This window comes from Aquarana catesbeiana, linkage group LG03 (assembly GCF_042186555.1).
Source record: "Aquarana catesbeiana isolate 2022-GZ linkage group LG03, ASM4218655v1, whole genome shotgun sequence".
NCBI classification, from domain to species: Eukaryota; Metazoa; Chordata; class Amphibia; order Anura; family Ranidae; genus Aquarana; species Aquarana catesbeiana.
In genome coordinates this window covers 270583409-270608849 of record NC_133326.1, presented here as the reverse complement: position 1 = coordinate 270608849, position 25441 = coordinate 270583409, and the positions used below count along the sequence as shown (strand labels likewise).

The window sequence follows — 25441 nt, the reverse complement described above, 5'->3', positions numbered from 1 at the left end:
GACTCATCAGTTGTGAGGGATGCGGCGGCCTGCTTCCCGACCCCATCCTTAGCAACCAGCTACATACGGTGTAAAAAAAACCACAAATTGCAAAATCGCCATAAAAACGCGTGACCGAAACGCGGCAAGCACCAAAAAAGCACTGCAGAAACACTCAAAAGCAACATGCATAGATGTAAATCGAGCCTTAAGCAAACCATGATATTCCTCTTGCAATCCCATATAACAGTAAGCCTGGTTCACACCTATGCATTTTTAGTGCTTTTTGCAATTTGCACGACAGTCCATTTAACATGGTTTCCTATGGAACACGTTCTGTAGTGCAAATCTGCAAAATGCAAAAAGCACTAAAAATGTATAGGTGTAAACCACTACCTGTGCATAAAGGCAGTTGTAAGCTCTTTATTGCTCTCTCTCTTCAGTGCCACAGCTTTTCAACAAACCTTTCTAGGCAAACTCCAGCCAGATAAAAAACACCAATTCATGCATGCATGTATCCATTACAAAAAAAAAAATTAAGGGGAATTACTAAAATGGACTAGTTTAAATGATTGTACCTACATTTTTTACCTAAATCTGAAGACTTGGGCCTCTTTCACATGAGTGTCATCCTTTCACTTCCTTTGTTGACCACTACCTGGGTTACAGGTTAACTTCTGGTACATAAAGTACATTAAAGTATGTAAATCAAAATATTTAGTAAAAAAACAGGACAAAAAAAAACGGATGATCATCCATTTACATCCACTTTTTAAAACTGAACAAAAATGCAAACTTGTTCAGTTTAAAAGAGCGTACCTGAACGGAAGCAGATGAAAACGGAAGACATCCGTTTACATCTGTTTGCCCATAGGAATGCATTGCTGCCTGTTTTTCATCTGTCAACAGATGGATGAAAAATCGGAAGATGGAACGCCCATGTGAAAGGTGGATAAAAACACAAATCCTTTGGTACCTGAAATAGCTGTTTTATATTTATTTTATCTGTCTAATTAGCTATTTACCTGGAGTTCAGCTTTAAAGTGACTCTTGCCATTCCTCTTGCTATACCTTTTAACAGCATATGTGCATGTAACAGAAATGATAGCTTCTTTTAGACAAGAGATGCTATTCAACCAGTCTCTTCATTCCTCAGTCTCTCCTTCCCAGTGGTCACTAACTATGTAGCAAGTCACTATGGCAAGGCAACAGGAAAGAGCTAATCAGTGTGTAAGCACATCCCAGAACCTAATGTTTAAAGTGCATGCACAATAATTTTCATGGTTGTGTCATCTAGGAAAATAATTTTAGTCCAGGAAGTATATAGTGATCCAGGATGATGCCTGAACAAAGATGATGCTGGGCTTTTCAGTAAAATGATAGCTGAAGGCATTGTCAAGAAATGTACTGTGATCTCTGAGAAGCATAAGGCCGGGTTCGCACTAGTGCGACAAACGCTCCGACATTGGGAGATCATGTCCCATGACGTGAGAAAATCAATGTTTCCCTATGGGAGCCATCCTAACTGGTCCGACACAAGTCGGTCCGACTTTGAAAATGCTCCCTGTACTAGTTTGGTCCGACTTTGATCCTACTTCAGCCCATTGACTATCATTGAAGTCGGATCAAAGTCGGATCGCCATCTTGCATGATCCGACTTTGGCATGCGACTTGTGCTCAGATGATCTTGAGGGGGAACTCTGCCCCAAATTTTAAATAAAAAACCGGCATGGGTTCCCTCTCCAAGAGCATACCAGGCCCTTCGGTCTGGTATGGATGTTAAGGGGAACCCCCTATGCCGAAAAAACGACATGGGAGTCACCCCCAAATCCATACCAGACTCTTATCCGAGAACGCAGCCCGGCCGGTCAGGAAAGGGGGTGGGGACGAGCGAGCGCCCCCCAATGAACCGTACCAGTCCACATGCCCTCAACATAGGGGGTGGGTGCTTTGGGGCAGGGGGGCGCCCTGCGGCCCCCCCACCCCAAAGCACCTTGTCCCCATGTTGATGAGGACAAGGGCCTCTTCCCGACAACCCTGGCCGTTGGTTGTCGGGGTCTGCGGGTGGGGGGCTTATCGGAATCCGGGAGGCCCCTTTAATAAGGAGGCCTGCAGATCCTGGCCCCCCACCCTATGTGAATGAGTATGGGGTACATTGTACCTCTACCCATTCACCTAGGAAAAAAAGTGTCAATAAAAAAAACACACTAGACAGGTTTTTAAAGTAATTTATTAGGCAGCTCCGGGGGTCTTCTTCCGACTTCGGGGGTCTCTTTCTTCCTTCTCCGCGCTCTCCGGCCTCTTCTCCCGGTCTCCAGTTCTTCTCCCGCTCTCCGGTTCTTCTGCCGGGCTCCTCCGCTATCTTCTGCTCTTTTGCCCGCTCTTTTGCTAGCGGTGCCCCAGTCTTCTCCGCAGTCTTCTTCCCTCTTCTCTTCTTCCAATGTTGACACGACATTCTCTCCCGCTGTAATGCGGTGTGCGCAATGTGCAACGACTTATATAGGCATGGGGCGTGGTCACTGGGTGATGTCATCTGGTTACTCCGTCCCTTATGACGTCACATCCCATCATGCCCCGGGCAGTGATGTTATAAGGGGTGGAGTCACCAGATGATATCACCTGGTTACCACGCCCCATACCTATATAAGTCGTTGCACAGCGTGCACACCGCATTACAGCGAGAGAGAGCGTCGTGTCAACATTGGAAGAAGAGAAAAGGGAAGAAGACAGCAGAGAAGACCAGGCCACTGCTAGCAAAAGAGCAGGCAAAAGAGCAGAAGATAGTGGAGGAGAGCGGGAGAAGAACCGGACAGCGCGGAGAAGTCGGAAGAAGACCCCCGGAGCTGCCTAATAAATTACTTTAAAAACCTGTCTAGTGTTTTTTTTTTTTTTTTTATTGACACTTTTTTCCCCCAGGTGAATTGGTAGGATTACGATGTACCCTATACTCATTCACATAGGGTGGGGGCCGGGATCTGGGGGCCCCCTTATTAAAGGGGGCTCCCAGATTCCGATAAGCCCCCCGCTGGCAGACCCCGACAACCAACGGCCAGGGTTGTCAGGAAGAGGCCCTTGTCCTCATCAACATGGGGACAAGGTGCTTTGGGGTGAGGGTGGCCCCACTGCCCCAAAGCACCCACCCCCCATGTTGAGGGCATGTGGCCTGGTACGGTATAGTTCAGGAAAGGGGGGGCGCTCGCTTGTCCCCACCCCCTTTCCTGACTGGCCGGGCTGCGTGCTTGGATAAGGGTCTGGTATGGATTTTGGGGGGACCCCCCCACACTGTTTTTATGGAGTAGGGGGTGCCCCTTAAAATCCATACCAGACCAAAGGGCCTGGTATGCTCTTGGAGGGGAAACCCATGCTGTTTTTTTATTTAAAATTTGGCACGGATTTCCCCCTCGAGAATCATACCAAACACAGTGCCTGGCATTGGAGGGGATCCAAGTCGGATCCCCGTTCATTGAAAGTTGGACGTATGTTGGCTTCAAATCGCAGGGCAAAGTCAGATCCAAAGTAGGACAGCTGTCTTGTCGCACCAGTGTGAACCCAGCCTAAAATACCTGCAAGTAAACTTTTATGGTTATACTTTACTTGGGATACAAGCATGTAAAATCAGAAATACATTTGAAGCTAAGTTTTAACCAGTTCAGCTCTCACACCTGTACACTGCCTATGGACTAGAGCAGTTTGTACATGTCTGCTGTGGATCTTGCAAAAGTAACCTTTTCATTACTTAAAATAACAAATAATACATATGATTTTTTTTTATGACAAACAAGGCTTCATTTTGGTGATATTGTCTTTCAAAAATGTTTTAATTTGTTTAACCAATCCATAGACTAAAGGTATAGGTAAAAAAAAAAATGGCAAAAAAAACCTCATTGGGGGTTGTTTACGAAAGGCAAATCCACTTTGCACTACAATTGCACTGCAGGTGCACTTGAAAGTGCAGTCGCTGTGAATTTGAGGGGTAGATCTGAAATGAGTGGAAGCTCTGCTGATTTTATCATCCAATCACGTGTAAGCTAAAATGCCGTTTTTCATTTTCCTTGCATGTCCCCCTCGGATCTACAGTGACTTTACTTCCAAGTGCACTTGTAGTGCAAAGTGGATTTGCCTTTTGCAAATAACCCCCACAGTGTTAGATCAGTGTTTAAAACAAATGAATATTACTGTAAAAAAGTACAAATTTTATTCTATCATTTGTGACATTTTAATTGATCTCAATTTTGAACAGTGTTTATTTACACAGTATCAGGCAGTCTGTTTTTTGACAGCAGCAGCTATTACAGCTGCTGTATCTACACTTGATACAACTACTACTACTACATATCAACTTGACACTTAGAAATCATTAGCAAGTTTTAGAAGGGGAGCAGCCGAGGGACATGAAAGGAAAACTATACTTTAGGTACTCAATTGTGTTTACTATTGCCAATTTTTTTTTGCTAGATTAAGTATTCTATACAGATGATAATAAAGATATACATTAGTACGACTTCATGTAGAGTGAATGGGAGTATCTCCCCTTACAGCCATTGTATTGTGACAGCTGGCATCCACGGCAGTCAGAATACCCAAACAATGGCCGCATCTGATTGGATGCAGAAGCTGTTCGACTGACAATTTTCTGCCCGCCTGCTTTTGTTTTCAAATTGAAGGATGTCAGATGATAGAGTGCTAACATGGCCAAATTAACACTACCCAACACCTTCTGGACGTACTCCACATTCACTGGATTTATGTGATCTTTTAATCAACAGACGGTATAATATGTTTTTTTTTTATTATTCCTGCATCACCATATATCCGTCCCTTCACCAACTTTCTACCTCTGTTTTCCTGCAATCACTCCATCTGTCCACTCCTTGTAACTCATGAGATGAAAACTCTCATGGCATAGTATTCCAAATTTTTATTTCAATTTGAACTCAATGAACACTTGAAGAAAAAAGTCAGAACGGTAGAAAGACAAAAAGGAGCAAAGCATTTTGTACCCTATAAAGTGGGTTGTGCCAGAGCGCCTGCAATATTCCAGCCGAAAGGGTCTCAATTTAGTTCTGCCTAGGGCCCCAATTCATGTAAAACCAGCTCTGGAATTACCTTAAAGTGATTGAAAACAAAATTAAAAAAACAAAAAAAACGTCATACTTACCTGCTCTTTGCAATGGTTTTGCACAGAGCAGTCCTAATCCTCTTCTTCTAGGGTTCCCCACCCAGTGCTCCTGGCTCCATCCCCCTGCTGAGTGCCACCATAGCAAGCCATTTGAATAACACAGTGTGGCTCAGCGACGACCCCACTCTCTCCTCACAGGCTGTGATTGACGGCAGCAGGATCTGCTACCTCCATGCCCAGTGAAGAGAGGGAGAGCAGAGAGAGACATTGCTATTGGGCACAGCTCTGACTTTCGCTCAGGTAAGTATTTTGGAGGGGGGAGGCTTGGGGAGGATCCTGTGCACAGAAGGTTTTTTACCTTAATGCACAGAATACAATAAAGTAAAAAACTTCTACCTTTACAGCCACTTCAAACTAGGATATTTCAAAGATCACCGTTTTTTTCTTACCACAGGGTGAACCTATCATTGTTGCATACCCACATATATATTGTGAAAGTACACTGTAATTTGAGCTTACCATGTCAGCTGATTAAAGTTTCGCCTGTGAAGTCATCATCGGTGTGCAGCTTTTTTTGGGGGGATTATGCTGAGTGCTGTCAAAAGAATGGTAAATCTGCCCATCAAAGTCTGTTGGCACAGGCCTTTACAATTTGTTAAACTATTTAGGAGTTTTTATTATTTTAATGTTACTTAAAATACATGTTTGCTTTGGTATATCAGATGATTTGCTTTATTATCTCTCCTTGAGATACAAGTGTGTGTACCTAATCCATTCTGAGTTTTATTTCATCCTCATGTCATTGGATTTTTTTAGGGTCTTCAGCATCACTGGATCCTTCCTGTAGCCTATCTGTTTGACAGTGAATACCATTTTCGTGTAGCCACCCCGGTAAGTTGCTCTGTGCTTAGAATACAGCTAATAACTAAAATAAAGAACACAGCTATTATCTGTATAGCCCAATGGTAGTAGGTAACTTTTTAGACTCTATTTATTTATTTTATTTATTAATAATCATGATGGCCTTGAGGATGAAATAGTAGTACCTGTTTAATGATGGATTACATTGTCACATGTTTTTTTCCCTACATAACCTATACAAAAATGGGGAGATTAAATCCATTGTTAGCTCTGTATCATATCTATGTCATAACTTTTGAAGGCGAGATATTTTTATTTTTTTGTGTGATGTGCAAATGTTAAAAACCTATATTTTCTGTTGCTGTCTGTGTCCTCATTTGGGAGATTTCTGCTCACTTCCTGTCTAGTTAATGGGTATCAGACAACAGTGATGCGCTTGGTCATGTTTGTATTGAGCGCCAAGTAAGGGTCACATGAGAGGTTCCTCCTCAGGGTGGGTTCTTGGACTATGCCAGATATTGAACGGTACCATTAACCTTTGCGTGTATTAAAGTTTTGCGGATGGCATGCTCAAATAAGCCTGAGGACCAGACAGGAGCCGCGGTCATGTGAATGTCAAACAAGGTGGTCTCCCACCTGATGAGCCATGTGTTTGCATTACATTACACAAAATACAAAGTTAAGCTTCCTCGTGTCATGTTCTACATGTGTTGCATTCGAAGAGCCAGGCTGAGCCACTGTCTACTCCACCAGTCAGTGTACCTCTGTTACCTCACTCCCAGTAACAGAATAGGGTCCCGCCATGTACCTAGCATGGAGCTCATGCGTGCTCTTAATTAACTCTTCCCTTTATGTACTAAGTGACCAGGCATATATCTCCGTAACAGTAGACCACTTCCAGTGACCGACAGAGATTGACAGTAATACAAGTGAAGGCGCAGAGAACTAGAGCAACCAATCCCATAGTGTAATGTGGCATGAACATTAGTTCCGTACAATAATCGGGGTCAAAAGGTAAAAACAATGGCAGTAGTCCATGGTCATAAACAGTATTAATAGTCCAATGACCATAAGGGGAGATGATGAGAAATCCAACACACAGGGCTGCCGTCACAGAGGAACAGAGAAGCGTGTTCCAAAAAAACTGGAAAGACAAGGAGAGAGGCGCCTCTAGGTGCAGATGTATAACACGTTTTTAATGTAAACTTAATACAAGCAACTCACATTTTTTAAGTTAAATTCAGGTATGTAAAGATCCCAAGAGGGGGAGGTGACATCAGTTGACAGTCCACTCCGGCAGGAGGAGAAGCTCTGAGCTCGCTGAGGTACTGATGTTCGTGAGAAAGGCCAGCCGCAGTGAAGGCACTTTAAAGCGAGGCGCAGTTGTAAACAGGCACGGGTGGATGATGCCACTGGAACAGTGACGCGTTTCTTTTTGAAAATTATTTTTTTATTTGTTTTTATACAATACATGTTATAACAAGCCACACATTGTGGGCAACAACTGGCCACAAACTTACCGGTACAGAAAACAGTACAACATAAAGGTATGACGCGTTTCTTGAGTGTGCGCACTGCGAATAACACGCAGTGGGACTGAAGAGCTGCACTATAAGGAGTGAACGAGGGGGCGGTATATCTCAACAAACGTAACATACTGAGGCAATGTGTTGCTCAATCGCTGGCACTATTTAATAAAGGTTGAATATCATAAGATGATGACAATAGTAAACTGATAATGAGCAAGAGGAAATGAATGATTAAGAAAGCGCCATTTTTTACACACTATGAGCAGTAATTAAGAGAAGAAGAGAGGGGGGGGGAGGAAAGCATAATATACATACAAAAAAAACTTATGCATGTAGCAGCATTATTATGAATACATGTAAATACTTATACAGAGCATAACAAATAATTGACACAAAAAATGAAAAATTAAAGATAATGTTAAAAACAGTACATTAATTAGAAATAGGAGTATAAAATTAATTAAAAATTAATGCAAATGAATCAATTAATAAATAAATGATCAATTCATTGATCAATCTTGAATTTAAATAAAAAATTAATAATTAATTGTTGGATAGGGAGGGGGATGTTTGGTGGTGGGAGGGAGAGGGAAGGTAAAAAGGGGGGGAAACAATTTTTTTATATATTGTCTTATAACTTATAATCGGTTGAAGTAGATAGACAATGGAGTTAAAATATTTGTATGTGTGAAAATACATACATAATATATAAATATATATATATATATATATATACACACACACTAACAGACATGTGCTTATATCTGATGAGTCGATAATTGCAAAAAATTGGAGAAACGGGTGGGGGGGGGGAGATTTTTATTGTAGAAATTAAACATGATATAGAATATTAAAAGTGAAATAGGGATTAATTATAGAGAATAAGTAAAAATGTAATTCTAAACAAAAGACACTTTCTTGCGTGTCTCGGGGTAAGGGAGTGACCATTCTTACGAGTACCCGCCACCTCCCCAAAAAAAGAGAAGAAGGAATGAAGACCAACCTAAGAGAGCATGGATATGAGGTTATTATGGCATAGCTTTTAAGTACAGTTATAAGTAACAGATGTCTATGTCTACATTAGCCACAAATAAATTGGGATAGAAATTAGATATAGAACTGAAAGTGGGGAACTAAAAGATGGTAGATATCTCAATCCCTTTGTGTATACCACCTGGCGAGGGAAAGTTTCTATCCAGTAAGTTTCTCTTGCACACAGTTGTTTAAATCTCTCAGCTGGAGAGAGAGATCTGGGGATCTGCTCTATAACCCATACTTTTAGTCCAGTAGTAGATTTACGATGAACCTCTGCAAAATGTCTCAGAACACTATGTGGGTCTTTGCCTCCTTCAATGAACAGCCTATGTTCGCTGAACCTCTGTCTTAAGGCTCAAATAGTTCGACCAACATAGATGAGGCCACAGGGACACATGAGGCCATACACTACAAAGTCTGATGAACAATTATGGAATTCTTTGAGTTGGTAAGTTTTTCCTTTTGTACAAAATGATTTTTGACCATGCTGCACAAATATACACATTTTACGCAATGCTTTGCGGCATTGGTACCTGCCTACCAATGGTATCAGTACAGGCATGATTGGTGGAACTACGGTAGATTTGAATTTGCTAGCAAGTTTGTTTTTTAGGTTTGGGGCCCTATGGTATGTGACCCTAGGGTGTGTGGGAAGAATGGTTTTCAGGTGTGGGTCTTGTTGTAAAATATCCCAATGATTGGATAATGTTCTCCATCTTTTTGTATTGTGAATGGAATGTAGTAACAAACCTAGTGGAATGGTCTTTCAGAGTTTTATTAGCTTTGGGTGGTTTTCCTTGGAGATCAAGTTTATAAGCTTGATCTACTAGGTCCTCAAGGTACTGTTTGTCAAAGAATTTTCTTTTTAGGTTGGCACTGAGTTTGATATAGCCGGTGTCCTTAATACAATTTTGTCATAAATGACAAAATTGGCCTTTGGGGATGTTGTTAATCCATTTGTGATAGTAGCAACTTCTAAAATGCAAATAGGAGTTGCCAGCAGTCATTTTAATGTAGTTTTTGGCACAAATTGTCTGGCCATCATAACCCAATTCTAAATCTAAAAAGGCCAATGTAGTGGGATCTGAAGTAAATGTGAAAGACAGCCCGTATGGGTTGTCATTACAGTGTTGGACAAATGAATGAATGATGCCGGGAGTACTGTCCCAGATGACAATGATTTTGTCTATATATCTGCCAAAGAAAACGATATTGGCTAAGAATGGGTTATTTTTATGGATATGGTTAAGCTCCCAAAAACCCATGGCCAGGTTAGCATATGAAGGGGCAAAATTTGCCCCCATCGCGGTACCTTGTAATTGCAGATAATGGTCTCTGTCAAAATTAAAATAATTATGCCTCCACAATGAAAGCTGCCTGTCGAGTGTTGGTTAGTGGATCCATAGCTAAAAATTGTTCCAAAGCCATTAGGCCAAAATTATGGGGGATGGAGGTGTACAGAGAATTTACGTCAAGTCAGAGCCACATATAAGTTGGCTCCCACCTGTATGGGGACAGTAGTTCCAAAAGATGTGTTCCATCTCAAATATAGGACTCTGATGTACTAAAGGTTGTAAAAATTGGTCTTTATATAAACTGAAGCCAGTGGTGATACTGTCCATTGCAGCCACGATGGGTCTACCTGGGGGGGTGATCTAGATTCTTATGGATCTTTGGGAGATGATAGAAGTATGGTATTTGATAGAAGGCCTTCTATCATCCTATCCTAAGGATAGAAGCTTTCTATTTTAGAGATGACACCGTCACTAAGAGCAGTGGAAATTAAGATATTGGCTTCCTTAGCAAAGTCAGCTGTAGGATTATCTGAAAGGAGTCTATTTGCTTCTTCCAAATAATCCATCTTATTCTGGAGAACAATCCCTCCACCCTTGCCCGTTGATTTGATGGCAAGATCCTGTGCATGCATCAGTAAATCTAGGGCTTTTATTTCTGATGGGGAAAGATTGTTATATTTTTTGGTAGAAGTGGAGTTGCAAAGTTTTAATAAGTCTGCATAGACTACTCTATAGAAACTTTCCAAATATGGGCCTTTCGAGTGGGCTGTATAAAAAATGGATTTTGGTCTGAGGGAAGAATGAACTATAGGGGGTGATGTGGCCAGATGTTGTATGAGTAGTCTTAGAGGCTCATACTCGATAGGTAGCATATCTGGGCTGTCAGTTGCATTGATATCAAGATCATCAATATCAAAATCAAACTGATGTAGTGACAGGTATGATGGGGGACTATTTGGGTCATTAAGGGTATTTCTTTCTTTTTCTTGTTTGATATAGAAATGTCTTTTAAGGGTGAGATTAAGTATGAATCTATTAAAGGAGAAATGCGTTAGGCTTATTAATTGGGGCGAAATTGAGTCCACGACTAAGGAGAGACGTATCTAGAGTAGAAAGGGTATGTGACTAAAGATTGAAAATCTTTATCGTTTTTGGTACTTCTGAGCATTTTGGTTGGTTTCTAGTTCGTCCTCCTCTACAGCTTCTCCTGTGAGTTTTCTTTTTCTGGATGATGCCAGAAGAGGACTGGGTACTAAAAAAGAGGGGGAAGGGGAAGGATCTACAGTGTGGATAGGAGTGGGTACAGTATATGCTCCATCGGTTCAGATGATACGGTATTTACAGAGGTAGGTGATAAGAGAGTAGGCCAATTCATGGAATTAAAACTAATAGAGGAAGGTGTTGCCATGGCAAGATGATTTGTAAAACAATTGGGGGCAGCAGAGTCATTATTCTTGGGCATACTCGGCTGGGATAGGGCAGAAGTTACAGACTGAGAGGATCTCAGTCTGGGAGTTGGATTCTGCATGTTCCTAAGGTTGTGAGTAGAGGGGGGCCTATTGTAGAAATGATTAAGGGCATTAATTTTATCATTGTTCCTATCATTGGTGTTCTTCTTTTTGCTGGTGTAGGTGTTGATCTATCTATCTATCTTCTAAGATCCATAAGAATCTAGATCCCCCCCAGGTAGACCCATCGTGGCTGCAATGGACAGTGTCACCACTGGCTTCAGTTTATATATAGACCAATTTTTACAACTTTTAGTACATCAATTACAGTTCTATATTCAAGATGGAACGCATCTTTTGGAACTACTGTCCCCATACAGGTGGGAGCCAACTTATATGTGGCTCTCACTTAACGTAAATTCTCTGTACACCTCGATCCCCCATAATTTTGGCCTAATGGCTTTGAAACAATTTTTAGCTATGGACCCTCTAACCAACCCTGGACAGGCAGCCTTCATTGTGGAGGCAACCAAATTCTGTTTAACGCATAATTATTTTAATTTTGACGGAGACCACTATCTGCAATTAAAAGGTATCGTGATGGGGGCAAATTTTGCCCCTTCATATGCTACCCTGGCCATGGGTTTTTGGGAGATTAACCATATCCACAAAAATAACCCATTCTCAGCCAATATTGTTTTCTTTGGCAGATGTATAGACAATATCATTGTCATCTGGGACTGTACTCCCGACCTCATTCATTCATTTGTCCAACACTGTAATGACAACCCATACGGGCTGTCTTTTACATTCACTTTGAATCCCACTACATTGGCCTTTTTAGATTTAGAATTGGGTTATGATTGCCAGACAATTTGTACCAAAAACTACAGAAAACCGACTTCTGGCAACTCCTATTTGCATTTTAGGAGTTGTCACTATCCCAAATGGATTAATAACATCCCCAAAGGCCAATTTTGTCATTTACGACAAAATTGTACTAAGGTCATCGACTATATCGAATTCAGTGCCAACCTAAAAAGAAAGTTCCTTGACAAACAGTACCCTGAGGACCTAGTAGATCAAGCTTATAAACTTTATCTCCAAGGAAAACCACCCAAAGCTAATAAAACTCAGACAGACCATTCCATTAGGTTTGTTACTACATTCCATTCACAATACAAAAAGATGGAGAACATATTATCCATTCATTGGGATATTTTACAAGACGACCCACACCTGAAAACCATTCTTCCCACACACCCTAGGGTCACATACCATAGGGCCCCAAACCTAAAAGGCAAAATTGCTCCTAGCAAATTCAAATCTACTGTAGTTCCACCAATCATGCCTGTACTGATACCATTGGTAGGCATGTACCAATGCCACAAAGCATTGTGTAAAACATGTAGATTTGTGCAGCATGGTCAAAAATCCTTTTGTACAAAAGGAAAAACTTACCAACTCAAAGAATTCTATAATTGTTCATCAGACTTTGTAGTGTATGGCCTCACATGTCCCTGTGGCCTCATCTATGTTGGTTGAACTATCCGAGCCTTAAGGCAGAGGTTCGGCGAACATAGGCTGTTCATTGAAGGAGATAAAGACCCACATAGTGTTCCGAGACATTTTGCAGAGGTTCATCATAAATCTACTACTGGACTAAAAGTATGGGTTATAGAGCAGATCCCCAGATCTCTCTCTCCAGCCGAGAGATTTAAACAGCTGTGTGCAAGAGAAACTTACTGGATATACAATCTATATGTTCTCTCACCAGGTGGTATAAACAAAGGGATTGAGATATCTACCATCCTTTAGTTCCCTGCTTTCAGTTCTATATCTAATTTCTATCCCAATTTATTTGTGGCTAATGTAGACATAGACATCTGTTACTTATAACTGTACTGATAAGCTATGCCATAATAACCTTATATCCATGCTCTCTTAGGTTGGTCTCCATTCCTTCTTCTCTTTTTTTGGGGGGTGGCGGGTACTCGTAAGTATGGTTATTCCCTTACCCCAGACCCCCCCCCCTTTTTTGGGGGTGAAAGCAAGAAAGTGTGTTTTGTTTAGAATTACATCAGAACCTATTCTCTATAATTAATCCCTATTTCACTTTTAATATTCATCATGCTTAATTTCTACAATAAAAATCCCTTCTCCACCCCCCCCCCCCCCTTCTCCTATTTTATTGCAATTATTGACTTATTGGATATAAGCATATGTCTGTTCGTGTGTGTGTGTGTATTATAAGTTATAAGACAATATATATATAAATGTATTGTCCTTTTTTCCTTTTGGGATCTTTTACATGCCTGAATTTAACTTAAAAAATGTGAGTTGCTTGTATTAAGTTTATATTAAAAACTGTTAAACATCTGCACCTAGAGGCGCCTCTCTCCTTGTCTCGACAGAGATGGACAGCTAGGGAGGGAGTCCAAACACCGTCCCCCATGCTGCCAGAAAACCTGACACTTTCCAGATACCAAGAAAAACCCCAGGGACCTCTTCCCTATTATAGAACATGAGAGGGAGGCTGGACCCCAGGGAAAGCCTGCAAACTTACCAGGGAATGGTGGCAAAATCATTTACCCCTTGCCCCGACCTCACAGCCAGATGCTAACTATACATACAGTAGGTTACCTGCCTGCATGTGTCTGAGTCTTTATCTGCCCTGTATTTGCCCATATACAACAGGCATGTATATGTGCAGTTACGGAGTGACGGTTTTCTAGCAGGTTCAGATCCTAGTCCTAGCAGGGCCAAGTTCATCACTGCCAAACAGAACATGAATAGAACAGAATGTTTGTTGGAAAAAAAAAACTACAGAAGTTGCTGTACCCTTTATCAATTTCTCCCTGGCAAAAAGATATAGGGCCCGTGTAGACGGGCAAATATATTGTGCTTTCAGGTGCATACACTTATATTTCAGATCAGTTTGAGACACTTCTGAGTGCCTTCAATGGTATTAAAACAAAGAAAATCCAATGTACATAGCTGTTAAAGAGCTTTACGACCTATCCTACTTACCCAGAGAAGCCTCAACATTCTGAGCAGATCATGGCTTTTACCTGTAGTGTCTGTCACATATAATATGTCAGGGCAGATGCATGAAATGGTGGACTGTTGCCTTCCTAATCTGTATCTTAGGGCTCATTCGCATAAGTGTTGCAGTATGTTAACGTGCACAGCATAAGGGCTGCTTCCGACATACCACAACGGGTAAAATGTGTATATGACTTCTTTTTTTAGCAACACTGCTCACAAGGGCATATGCATTGTGGTGCACAGGGGTATGCTGTGCTCTACTGTACAATGTGTTAGGATGCCATTCACAATGATACCACCAGCAAAATGTGCTTAAACATGTCCGTTAACATGTATTTCCATTTTAAGAAATTTACTGTAGTGTTTAGAGACCTGTCTAGGGAAAAAAAACAGGATCAAGCTAGATTGCTTGCAATATTCCAAAGATTAGGGGGGATTGTCAGCTCCTATATTTCCTTGCAGCTCAACTTCAACACATTACGGGTTGGGAAAGATGGGACCCTCATGTGCCCTCTCATAACATACTATTTCTTTACTCCATGGCAAAAACTCACTACAGGCATTGTTTTTCTTAATGTACACCCCACACTTCCCACATCACATTTGATGTATAAAGTGTGGCAGGCAGCTCTTTTAGGAATTACTGGATAAAGTATGTATACCCCGCACTGATCAATGATTCGTTGGCTGAACTTTCTCAGCTGGAAGGTTTTTGATTTGGGAGAGGGCAGGGGTCACAGCTCTTTTTTAGCTTTACTCTGATGGAACCCTAAAATTCATCCAATAACTGTGTTCAGAGTTCAATTTGGAACAAAACTGGTTCTATCAATATTTACATTTGCGTCAGCACTCCATACGCAGGGCTTGACTCCTTCCAACCCTTTATTTGATACACTTTACGGGGCTGAGTGTACTAAAGGATTCATCCCAATGGTATACACGCAGTTCTTGGCGAAATGTCTCCTTAAATTTCCACTCCCCTGTAAGCGCAGATGGAAGGAAGGTTTGGGGTCCCTTTCTGAGGAGCTTTGGGATGAAGTATTGCAGAGCAACTAGATGGTTTCACTCATAGGGTGACAGTTTTTTATTTTGCATAGAGTGTACCATACACTAAATTTTTTGGGATCGAATAGGCCTCAGGGAAAACTGAAACCTTTCCAGATGCAACCACCCGCATGATAACCTTATTCGTTTACTGTGGATATGCCCAAAGCTTAGATGCTACTGGCATGGGGTTATCGCAACTTAAAATTATCTTTATGGTACTGCCCTACAAGCAGGGGCGGATCCAGGGGGGGGGGGCAACGGGGCAATTGCCCCCTCCGAGAAATGCAGGTGAGTGTCACTGTGAGAGAGCCGCCGGGCGGCTCTGTGAGTAAAAGAGCCGCCGGGCGGCTCCATAGGTGACAGAGCACCGCTGACATGTGTGGCCAATCAGGGAGCAGGCGGGCGGGGGAGCAGAGAGATGACATCATCTCTCACCGCCCGCCCTGCATCCCTGCAGTTCCCCCCCATCATGCAGGCAGCTGCGGCAGCAGAGAGATTACATCATCTCTCTGCTGCCTGTCTCTGGAACACAAGAGACCACCTTAGCAGGTGACAAGTGACAATCTGCATCTGGTGACAGGCGACATGGCAAGTGACAATCTGCAACATGTGGCAGGCGACGTGGCAAGTGACATGCGAGTGACAATCCGCAACGTGGCAGGCGACGTGGCAAGTGACAATCTGCATCTGGTGACAGGCGACGTGGCAAGTGACAATCCGCAACATGTGGCAGGCGACGTGGCAAGTGACAATCTGCATCTGGTGACAGGCGACGTGGCAAGTGACAATCCGCAACATGTGGCAGGTGACGTGGCAAGTGACAATCTGCATCTGGTGACAGGCAACGTGGCAAGTGACAATCCGCAACATGTGGCAGGCGACGTGGCAAGAGACAATCTGCATCTGGTGACAGGCGACGTGGCAAGTGACAATCCGCAACATGTGGCAGGCGACGTGGCAAGTGACAATCTGCATCTGGTGACAGGTGACGTGGCAAGTGACAATCCGCAACATGTGGCAGGCGACGTGGCAAGTGACATGGCAAGTGACAATCCGCAACGTGGCAGGTGACAATCTGCATCTGGTGACAGGCGACGTGGCAAGTGACAATCGGCAACATGTGGCAGGCGACGTGGCAAGTGACAATATGCATCTGGTGACAGGTGACGTGGCAAGTGACACACTCGGGGCTCCCACTGATTCTGCATTATGGTGAGTTAAACTATTTAATTTTTTATAACAATGTAATAATAGTAATAATGCGCTTCAATCATCCTGACACCATAACAACCATGGTGCCGTGATGATTGAAGCGCCAACACCAGCCATTTCCCCGATAGATGTACCCCAAAAAAATATATTTTCTGGCAGTGCCCCTCCCGAGACTAGACTCTGGATCCGCCCCTGCCTACAAGTCCATAAGATCAAAGAGCCAGCAACCTGAAAGCTTCTCATAATTAAACTTTATTTGAGCATTTACCGCAATTGCAACATCATGAAATTCTAACACGTTTTTGGCCGAAGCCTTACACATAGCATACCAACTGCCCTAGCCCCTGATCTCATTTTCTGCAACCTAGGTTATGTTGCTTTCACTATGTTGGATTCTAACTTAACTTTGGCAGCCATAAGATCACTCTTTATCGCATAAAAGCCGATTGCTTTCAATTGGACATCGGCTAGTCCACCAAATGTAGATGAGTGGAAATCTGAAATGAACAAATATATTTGGTTGGGAGAAACATATGTACCTCCGTAATGCTGTATGCAATTTTGATGCAAAAAAATAATAAAAGGACACATCACGCCTATCAAGCTGGACCTAGCTTGATAGGTGTAATGTGTCCTTTTAACATTTTTATTTTTTGAGAATGCTGCATTTACCAGTATCGACCTTCCTGGATGACTTCTCTTCCTGGCTACCCTACTCTCTCTCCTTTGAAATCCCCACAATCATTCTCAGCGACTTCAACATCCCTATTAATGCTAATACTACTTCTAAACTTCTCAGTCTAACCTCATCTTTTGACCTGAAGTAATGGATACAGGCTCCTACTCACTCCAACGGCAACACCCTCAACCTTGTCTTCTCCTATCTGTGAACTCCGTGCAACCTCTCCAACAATCCTCTCTCACTCTCTGATCACCACCTTATTAGTTTCACTCTCTCCCAGTTTTCCACTTCCTCTCCCTCCAACCATCTAAAAGTTACCCGTAGAAACCTTCGCCACCTCAACCCTTCTCTTCTCTACTCTGCTACGGACCACCTCCATGATAAAATTTCACCCCTGTCCTGCCTCAACCTAGCCACTTTCAAATACAACAGTTCACTGTCGTCCTCCCTAGACAAGCTCGCACCCCTCACTACACGCAGAATCAGGCCCGACCCCTACAACCCTGGCAAGCATACGACACCAGAAGTCTCAGAAATCATAGCCACGCTCTTGAGCGTCTGTGGTGTAAGACTAAGTCCCAGAAAGACTTCAGCCAATATAAAGTCTTCTTGACTGTACTCTTCGCTGGTTCTCATCCTACCTATACCACCGCACTTTCAGTGTCACTTACAACTCTACTTCCTCCTCTCCTCTTGTTTTCTCCATTGGGGTCCCCCAAGTTTCTGTTCTTGGATCTCTCCTTATCTTGATCTACACCTCCTGCCTGGGTCAGTTGATTGCCTCCTATGGCTTTCCATATCATCTCTATGCTAACAACACCCACATTTATCTCTCTACTCCTCAGCTCACTCCATCTGTCTCCTCACGCATCACCAACTTACTAACAAACATATCAGCCTGGATGTCGCATCACTTCCTCAAACTCAACCTATCAAAAACCAAGATCATAATTTTTCCTCCCCCACGTGCCTCTTCTCCAGATTTCTCTGTCAAAATCAACGGCTCAACTATCAACCCGTCCCACACGCCAAGGTCCTAGGTGTAATCCTAGACTCTGAACTATACTTTCGGCCCCACATCCAATCGCTGTCCAAAGCTTGCCACCTCAACCTTCGGAACATCTCCAAGTTACGCCCCTTCTTAACCAATGTCACCACAAAGCTTCTAATCCACTCCCTGGTCATCTCTCGCCTCGACTACTGCAACTCCTTCCTCATTGGCTTACCTCTAAATAGGCTATCCCCCCTTCAATCCATCATGAATGCTGCTGCCAGGCTCATCCACGTTACAAACCACTCAGCGTCTGCTTCCCCTCTCTGCCAATCCCTCCATTGGCTGCCACTCAACCAACGAATTAAGTTCAAGATACTAACAATAACTTACAAAGCCATCCACAACCTTGGCCCCAAGCTACATCACTAACCTAGTCTAAAAATACCAACCTAATTGTTCTCTCTGCTCCTCCCAAGACCTCCTGTGCTCTAGCTCCTCTCTTGTCACCTCGTCCCATGCTCACCTCCAGGGCTTCTCCCGAGCCTCTCCCATCCTATGGAATGCTCTACCCCAGGGGTCTCAAACTGGTGGCCCTCCAGCTGTTGCAAAACTACAAGTCCCATCATGCCTCTGCCTGTGGGAGTCATGCTTGTAACTGTCAACCTTGCAATCCCTCATGGGACTTGTAGTTTTACAACAGCTGGAGGGCCGCCAGTTGAGACCCCTGCTCTACCCCATTCTGTCCGACTATCTTCTACTTTGTCCACTTTCAGACGATCCCTGAAAACTCATCTCTTCAGCAAAGCCCATCTGACCGCACCTAACAACATACTGTACATTTATTTTATCCATCACCACATCCCCCACAGTTATTACCTCTTGTATCTCTTGACAATCCCTCTTAGATTGTAAGCTTTAATGGGCAGGGCCCTCTGATTCCTACTGTACTAAAGTGTATTGTATTTGTACTGTCTACCCTCAAGTTGTGAAGTGATGTGTAAACTGTTTTGGCGTTATATATAAATCCTGTATATTAATAACAACAATCATTTACTATTACTTGTGGGATAACTGTCAACTTATTATATAGTGTGTATGAAGTATGGGTGTCATATTCACTTAAGAATGATACTCTGGGTGCTCAGTGCTGTACTTTGAGCTTCATGTGCTTTTTTTCTTTCTTTGTCATTTTCAGTTTTACTGTCCTGAGTGACAGCTTGTCCCTACCTTGTTATATACTTGGAAAATCACTCTACCTTTAAATAAAATTTGAATAAAACATGCGTTCCCATAACACATGGTAACTCATCTTCTTTATGTGCAATGTGGTGCAATGCATTGCAGAAACATGTATTACTGCTCAAATTTTTGCAATGTGCACATATGAATGGGCCCTTATGCATAGGCCTGTGGTATGAAAGAGAGAGCCTGTAGAGAAGTAGTTGTCCTTCATCCTATTGGCATCCAGGCATCTTTTTATTTTTATTTTTTACATGAAGTTAAAGAATACCAACAAAGAAATATTGCGGCACTCTGACTCAGCAGGGAAGCAAAAAGAAATGAGAGAAACTCCGAAGCAAATATTTATAACAATTTTTTCTTCTTTTCTTTTTATAGGATCTTGCAAATTGTTCAACGGATCCAAACTTTGCTGGAATCCTGTACACAGACTATCATTTTTACTTCCATCGAGATTGCAACTAGAACTCCATAATGACATGTTTGTTTAATGCTAAACAATTACATTAAATAATTATTGTGTTGCCCAGGCTTGCACAACCTGCAATATGTTTCACAGCTACTGTATGCCATTTTTACTTTGTTACATTATTTTTTTTTTTTACTGATTAATGTAATAAGAAGCAAATAGAGAGTTGAAGTGTAAATAGTAAAGGGGGCCCATGTTTTCTGTTATCGAGTTTAGAGATTCCCCAATTCCACACCATTTCTTAATAAGAAATCAGATTGTGTTTTCTGAGTCTTGAATCCCTGAGGGCTCATTTACGTTTGCTTCGACTTTAACACATATTAAAATACATGCTTCTGCAGTGCTTTGGTGGTACTTTGAAGCTTGGTAGATGATGCCCTGTGTGTGAAGTGCAAAAGCCTGCATAGAAGTCTATGACATAGCTCGCTTGAAGCACCTGAAGCTTTTGAGAGGCTTTTATTCAGTTTTAACTTTGCTTTGTTTTGAAGTATGAGATATCAACACACACTGACATCTGCCAAGCTTCATTAAAGCTTCAAAAAAGCACCACCAAAGCATCAAAAAAGCATGTTTAACCCCTTCCCGCCGACCGAACGCATATATGCGTCCTCGGCTTTCCGGGGTTATACCGGGATGATGCCCGCAGCTGCAGGCATCATCCCGGTACCGTTGTTTTCAGCGGGCGATCGGCTACCCGAATATAACAACCGATGCGGCTAAAAGCCGCTCGGTTGTTATACCGGAGGAGCGGGAGGGGACATCCCCCCCCTCCCGCCGCCTCCCGCCGCTGTTACCGGGCCTCCCGTGCGATCGGGAGGCCCGGTGTCCGGTCCGCTGCCTTCGGCGGCTGGGGGCGGACTGGAACGAAGCTGCGAGCGGCTTCGTTCCAGCCTTCTTCTTGTAAATGCGGAAGCGACGTCATGACGTCACTTCCCGTTTACTCGGCTGCCAATGGCGCCGAATTTAAAAAAGTACACAGTATTCAGAATCGCCGTTTTCGGCGATCTGAATACTTTGAAGTGTAAAGGAGGGATGGGGGGTCTTTTAGACCCCCGATCCCTCCATAAAGAGTACCTGTCACCACATATTACTGTCACAAGGGATGTTTACATTGCTTGTGACAGCAATAAAAGTAAAAAAAAAAAAAAAAAATTTTAAACACAATTTATAAAGTACAAAAATAAATAAATTAAATAAAAAAAAAAAAAAAAAATTTTTTTAAAGTGCCCCTGTCCCCGCGAGCTCGCGCAGCGAAGAAAACGCATACGGAAGTCGCGCCCGCATATGTAAACGGTGTTCAAACCACACATGTGAGGTATCGCCGCGATCGTCAGAGCGAGAGCAATAATTCTAGCCCTAGACCTCCTCTGTAGCTCAAACCTGGTAACCGTAAAATTTTTTTAAAGCGTCGCCTATGGAAATTCAAAGGTACCGTAGTTCGTCGCCATTCCACGAGTGCGTGCAATTATAAAGGGTGACATGTTTGGTATCTATTTACTCGGCATAACATCATCTTTCACATTATACAAAAAAATTGGGGTAACTTTACTGTTTGGATTTTTTAAAATTCATGAAAGTGTCACTTTTCCAAAAATTTGCGTTTAAAACACCGCTGCACAAATACCGTGTGATAAAAAATATTGCAACAATCGTCATTTTATTCTCTAGATTCTTTGCTAAAAAAATATATATAATGTTTGGGGGTTCTAAGTAATTTTCTAGCAAAAAATATGGATTTTAACTTGTAAACACCAAATTTCAAAAATAGGCTTAGTCATGAAAGGGTTAAGCGGTAGGAAGTGTGTGGAAGTTAAAGCAAGTCTAAATGAGCCCTTGCGTAATAATGAACACCGTGAGAGGTAGTGTAGACTATTGTATTTGGCACTCAAGGTGACAAGCCATGTTATGCCTAATGTAGCTTGCATGTTTCAGTCCAAAATCCAGAAAAGGTCTTACAAATATACATTTCTATATTGCTTTATTTTCTAAGCACAAAAGTGAGAATATGATACGTTGCTTGTCAGCCCATATAAGTTGATTCCAAATACAAGTGTGCCATTCATTTACTGATCAAATGGGAAATTTGGAGTTGGTCATTTTTTTCCAAGCTTCAATTGTGTTTCTTAAGGCTAAACTCCAGGTAGATAGAAAATAAAAAAATGAATGCAGTTTTTTTGTATTCATTTTTTACATCATTAAATACATTTTTAAATGAAAACTGGATTTAACCTGCTGTCATCATCTTGCAGTTCACTGTATAGTGAAGCTCAAACTGGGAAAAGCAAGGAGCGGTCCAGTTTTGCTACAACACTCATGTGCTATCAACAGACATGCTGATAGGAGGAGAGAGCAATGTGAGAGAGAGATGAGCTCATCAATCATAGGCTGGGGGAGGAAGAAAGCCTGTATGTGTAACTTTACTACAGGAAAGTAGAAAGGAAAATCTGATTTTGTGCCCTTCAGGGCAAGGTTGTGCTGTGTAGCAGAGCTGTGCAAATGGATGGACAGAAATACATATCCTTTGGGAGATAAACTCTTCAATGTGTTTTTTCTGTGCATTTACTTAGTAGTTTGGCTGGAGTTCAGCTTTAAAACATGTTCTTTTTTTCATAAGTTAGTTCCTCTTTCTATTATTACAGTAATAACCCTTACTCACATATGATTTAAGGGTGAATTTGTCAGACAAAAGTCCTCATCATGTATGAATTGCGAAAACTATAAATATTTAATATTTCTTAATTATAGCTACATACTGAATATTACTCCTAATCCACACTAGCTTTTTAGGTAATTAACAATATGCCTGGGTTTTCCCTAACTAGCTTGGAAAAAGTAATGATACATTTTTTATGAGCATATTAGGACAAATTTGTGGAGGCATTTTTAATCCCCTTTTTATAATAAATACTAGGCACCCAGTATAGCAGTCTTGCTCCCCAGGATGTAGGCACCAACCAGCTTCTTGATCAGTAAACCATACCCTGCCCCCTCCAAAGTATCCTACTATTGCTACCTGGTGATGGTAAGGCACATAGTGTGGAGAGGAGTCTAAGCAAGCAAAACTCATTGGTACTTGTACCCTGGGGTGGACGGGCGCCACATGGATCACTGTTCATGGCACATAAGGATTGTTTAAACAAAAATTTCCCCATAGAAACACTTTTAACCCATGTGTTAAACGGTCAAAATGTGTTTCCTTACCTTTTATTTTTTTAATATGTACCTTTAAAGAGTGTATCTGTCATGATTTAGTGAAATGCAAATGTTTTCAGCTTGGCAACTGGCCTTTCAAGGTAAAAGAGCAACTTACATTAACAGCGGAAGATTAAAAATGGATGAATTTATTTCAATAGAAATATGCATGTAAATAACCTTATCAATGTATGTTCAGGTTTTGGAAATCTTTTTTATGTATACTTTGTAATTATACATGTAAACGGGGAAGCCATATTTGCTTTTTTACATACAAAGGCCTCAATGATTGCTTTTTACTGTTCCCCTCTGTGCCAATCAGACCAGGCCTGCGGGAGGTTTCTTTATAAACAATGTTTTGTATTAACTATTATTATATTTTACTAATTTGCCATCTATTTTAGCCCATTTTATAAAGTGATATACAGTGTATTCTAAAGAATTAGGTTCCAAAAGTGCTGTTCTGAATTACAATAATTACCACAATCAATAGCAATTAGCAAACTGTCATTAGCAAACAGTTTACTTCCCCCCAAAAAAGTGAAAAAAATTAAATTGTTGAAGAAGACTAAGAAAGAAAAAGAGCCCTTCAGGAGTGGCACTGTGCAGCCTACCAGCAGCAGGAATTATGAGAAATATTTTATTATTAGATTGTAAGCTTGCAGGAGCAGTGCCCTCCTAACCCTCTTGTATTAAATTGTAGTATTGCTGTAATGTCGCCCTTTAAATAGTAATGTGCTGCGCAAACTGTTGACGCTAAGTAAATCCTGTATAATTATAATAAAAATATTACTGAGGCTGCAAGCAGACTTTTGCACTGCAATACATTGCGATGCAATGCACTAATGTAACTCCTCTCCGATGCCTGTGCATTGCAATGCACTACAGCGCACAGTAGCACACTACTGTGTGTTGTGGAGTGCCGCTTTATCAAAAATATTGCCTGCCCATTTTCTTGAACATTTTGGTGCATTGCCAATCAAATCATTGAAATGGGTTGCCTTAAAGGAGAAGTACAGCCAAAGCTCGTTTGGCTGTACTTCGCCTGTGGATCATAGGAGTGCAGTTCACTGCATTCACTGCACTCCTGTGGTTCAGCAAACAGCGCCAGCTGACGTCACAGAGCTGGTCCAGGCTCAGGCAAGATCATGAAAATCAGACTGGCACCGGGCTCAGCCTCTCAGTGAGCTGCTGAGAGCCTTTTTAACTTGTGAAAAAATTTGCATGATCTTATATGCATTAACTCACCAGGCCACCAAGATGTGAATGGGCCTTGAATGTTCATGCAAACTGGCATGCTGCTTTTTTTTTCAGCATTTTACCCTTATTACTGCACTGTGACTGATTGGGATTTCAGAAAACTAGAATGCATGTGTCTGTTTCCACAGAAGAAAAACACACAAAAATGCTACAATTATTTTTGCTAAAATCTTTGCAATGTAAATAATTTTCCCACAAATTGTTCTCTTTTTCTCAACAAAGTGAAGTTCATTTTAAGATTTAATTTATTATACTTTAGCTGGCATATCACTAGATGTTTTTTCTTAAATTGTTTTTACAACTTCAAAAAAATGGCAGCATTGAAACAAGAAATTAAATATTTATATACATATATCAACTTTTCTCAGATTTTATGTATAAATTGTAAGGAAATGCATATATATATTATAATTTATTTGCAATGATGTGTGCTGCATTGCGTTGTGTTTTTTTTGGCAGAACTGTATTGGCATGAATGGCAAAATTAGGTCAATGTATTCAAAATGGAACTGCCATGCACTGTTGTGAACAGGTCCTTTAGAAAACATTGAATACTCCATGCACTGGGAATTGTCCAAAAATGCGTTATAATGTATCCAGTGTGAACAAATCTTAAAGCCTAGGGTTATATAAACTAACTCTTTCTACAAAAAACGTAAAAGTATAGCTAAAGCCTTTTTTTATAGTTTTAGATAGAATAGGGGATGGTTAAAACCGCATCTGCCTCCTTCACTCATGAAGCACTTTCCATTGTGGAAACCAGTACGCATTCTACAGTGGGGCAAAAAAGTATTTAGTCGGCCACCAATTGTGCAAGTTCTCCCACTTAAAAAGATGAGAGAGGCCTGTAGTTGTCATCATAGGTATACCTCAACTATGAGAGACAAAATGGAAACAAATCCAGACAATCACATTGTCTGATTTTTGAAAGAATTTATTTGCAAATTATGGTGAAAAATAAGTATTTGGTCAATATCAAAAGTTCATCTCAATACTTTGTTATATATCCTTTGTTGGCAATGACAGAGGTCA

The 25441-nt window shown here is 41.6% G+C and overlaps 1 protein-coding gene across 1 annotated transcript in view; it reads left to right on the top strand.

Moving 5' to 3' along the window:
* MYRFL (myelin regulatory factor like) overlaps window positions 1-24763 on the top strand; it is a 184662-nt gene extending 159899 nt beyond the window's left edge. The window contains exons 22-24 of the mRNA XM_073620053.1: window positions 5915-5989; window positions 19867-20526; window positions 21741-24763. Coding sequence (XP_073476154.1) covers window positions 5915-5989; window positions 19867-19953 — 162 coding nt within the window. The 3' untranslated portion in view covers window positions 19954-20526; window positions 21741-24763. The remainder of the gene's footprint in view (window positions 1-5914; window positions 5990-19866; window positions 20527-21740) is intronic.
* Window positions 24764-25441: the final 678 nt, after the last annotated feature.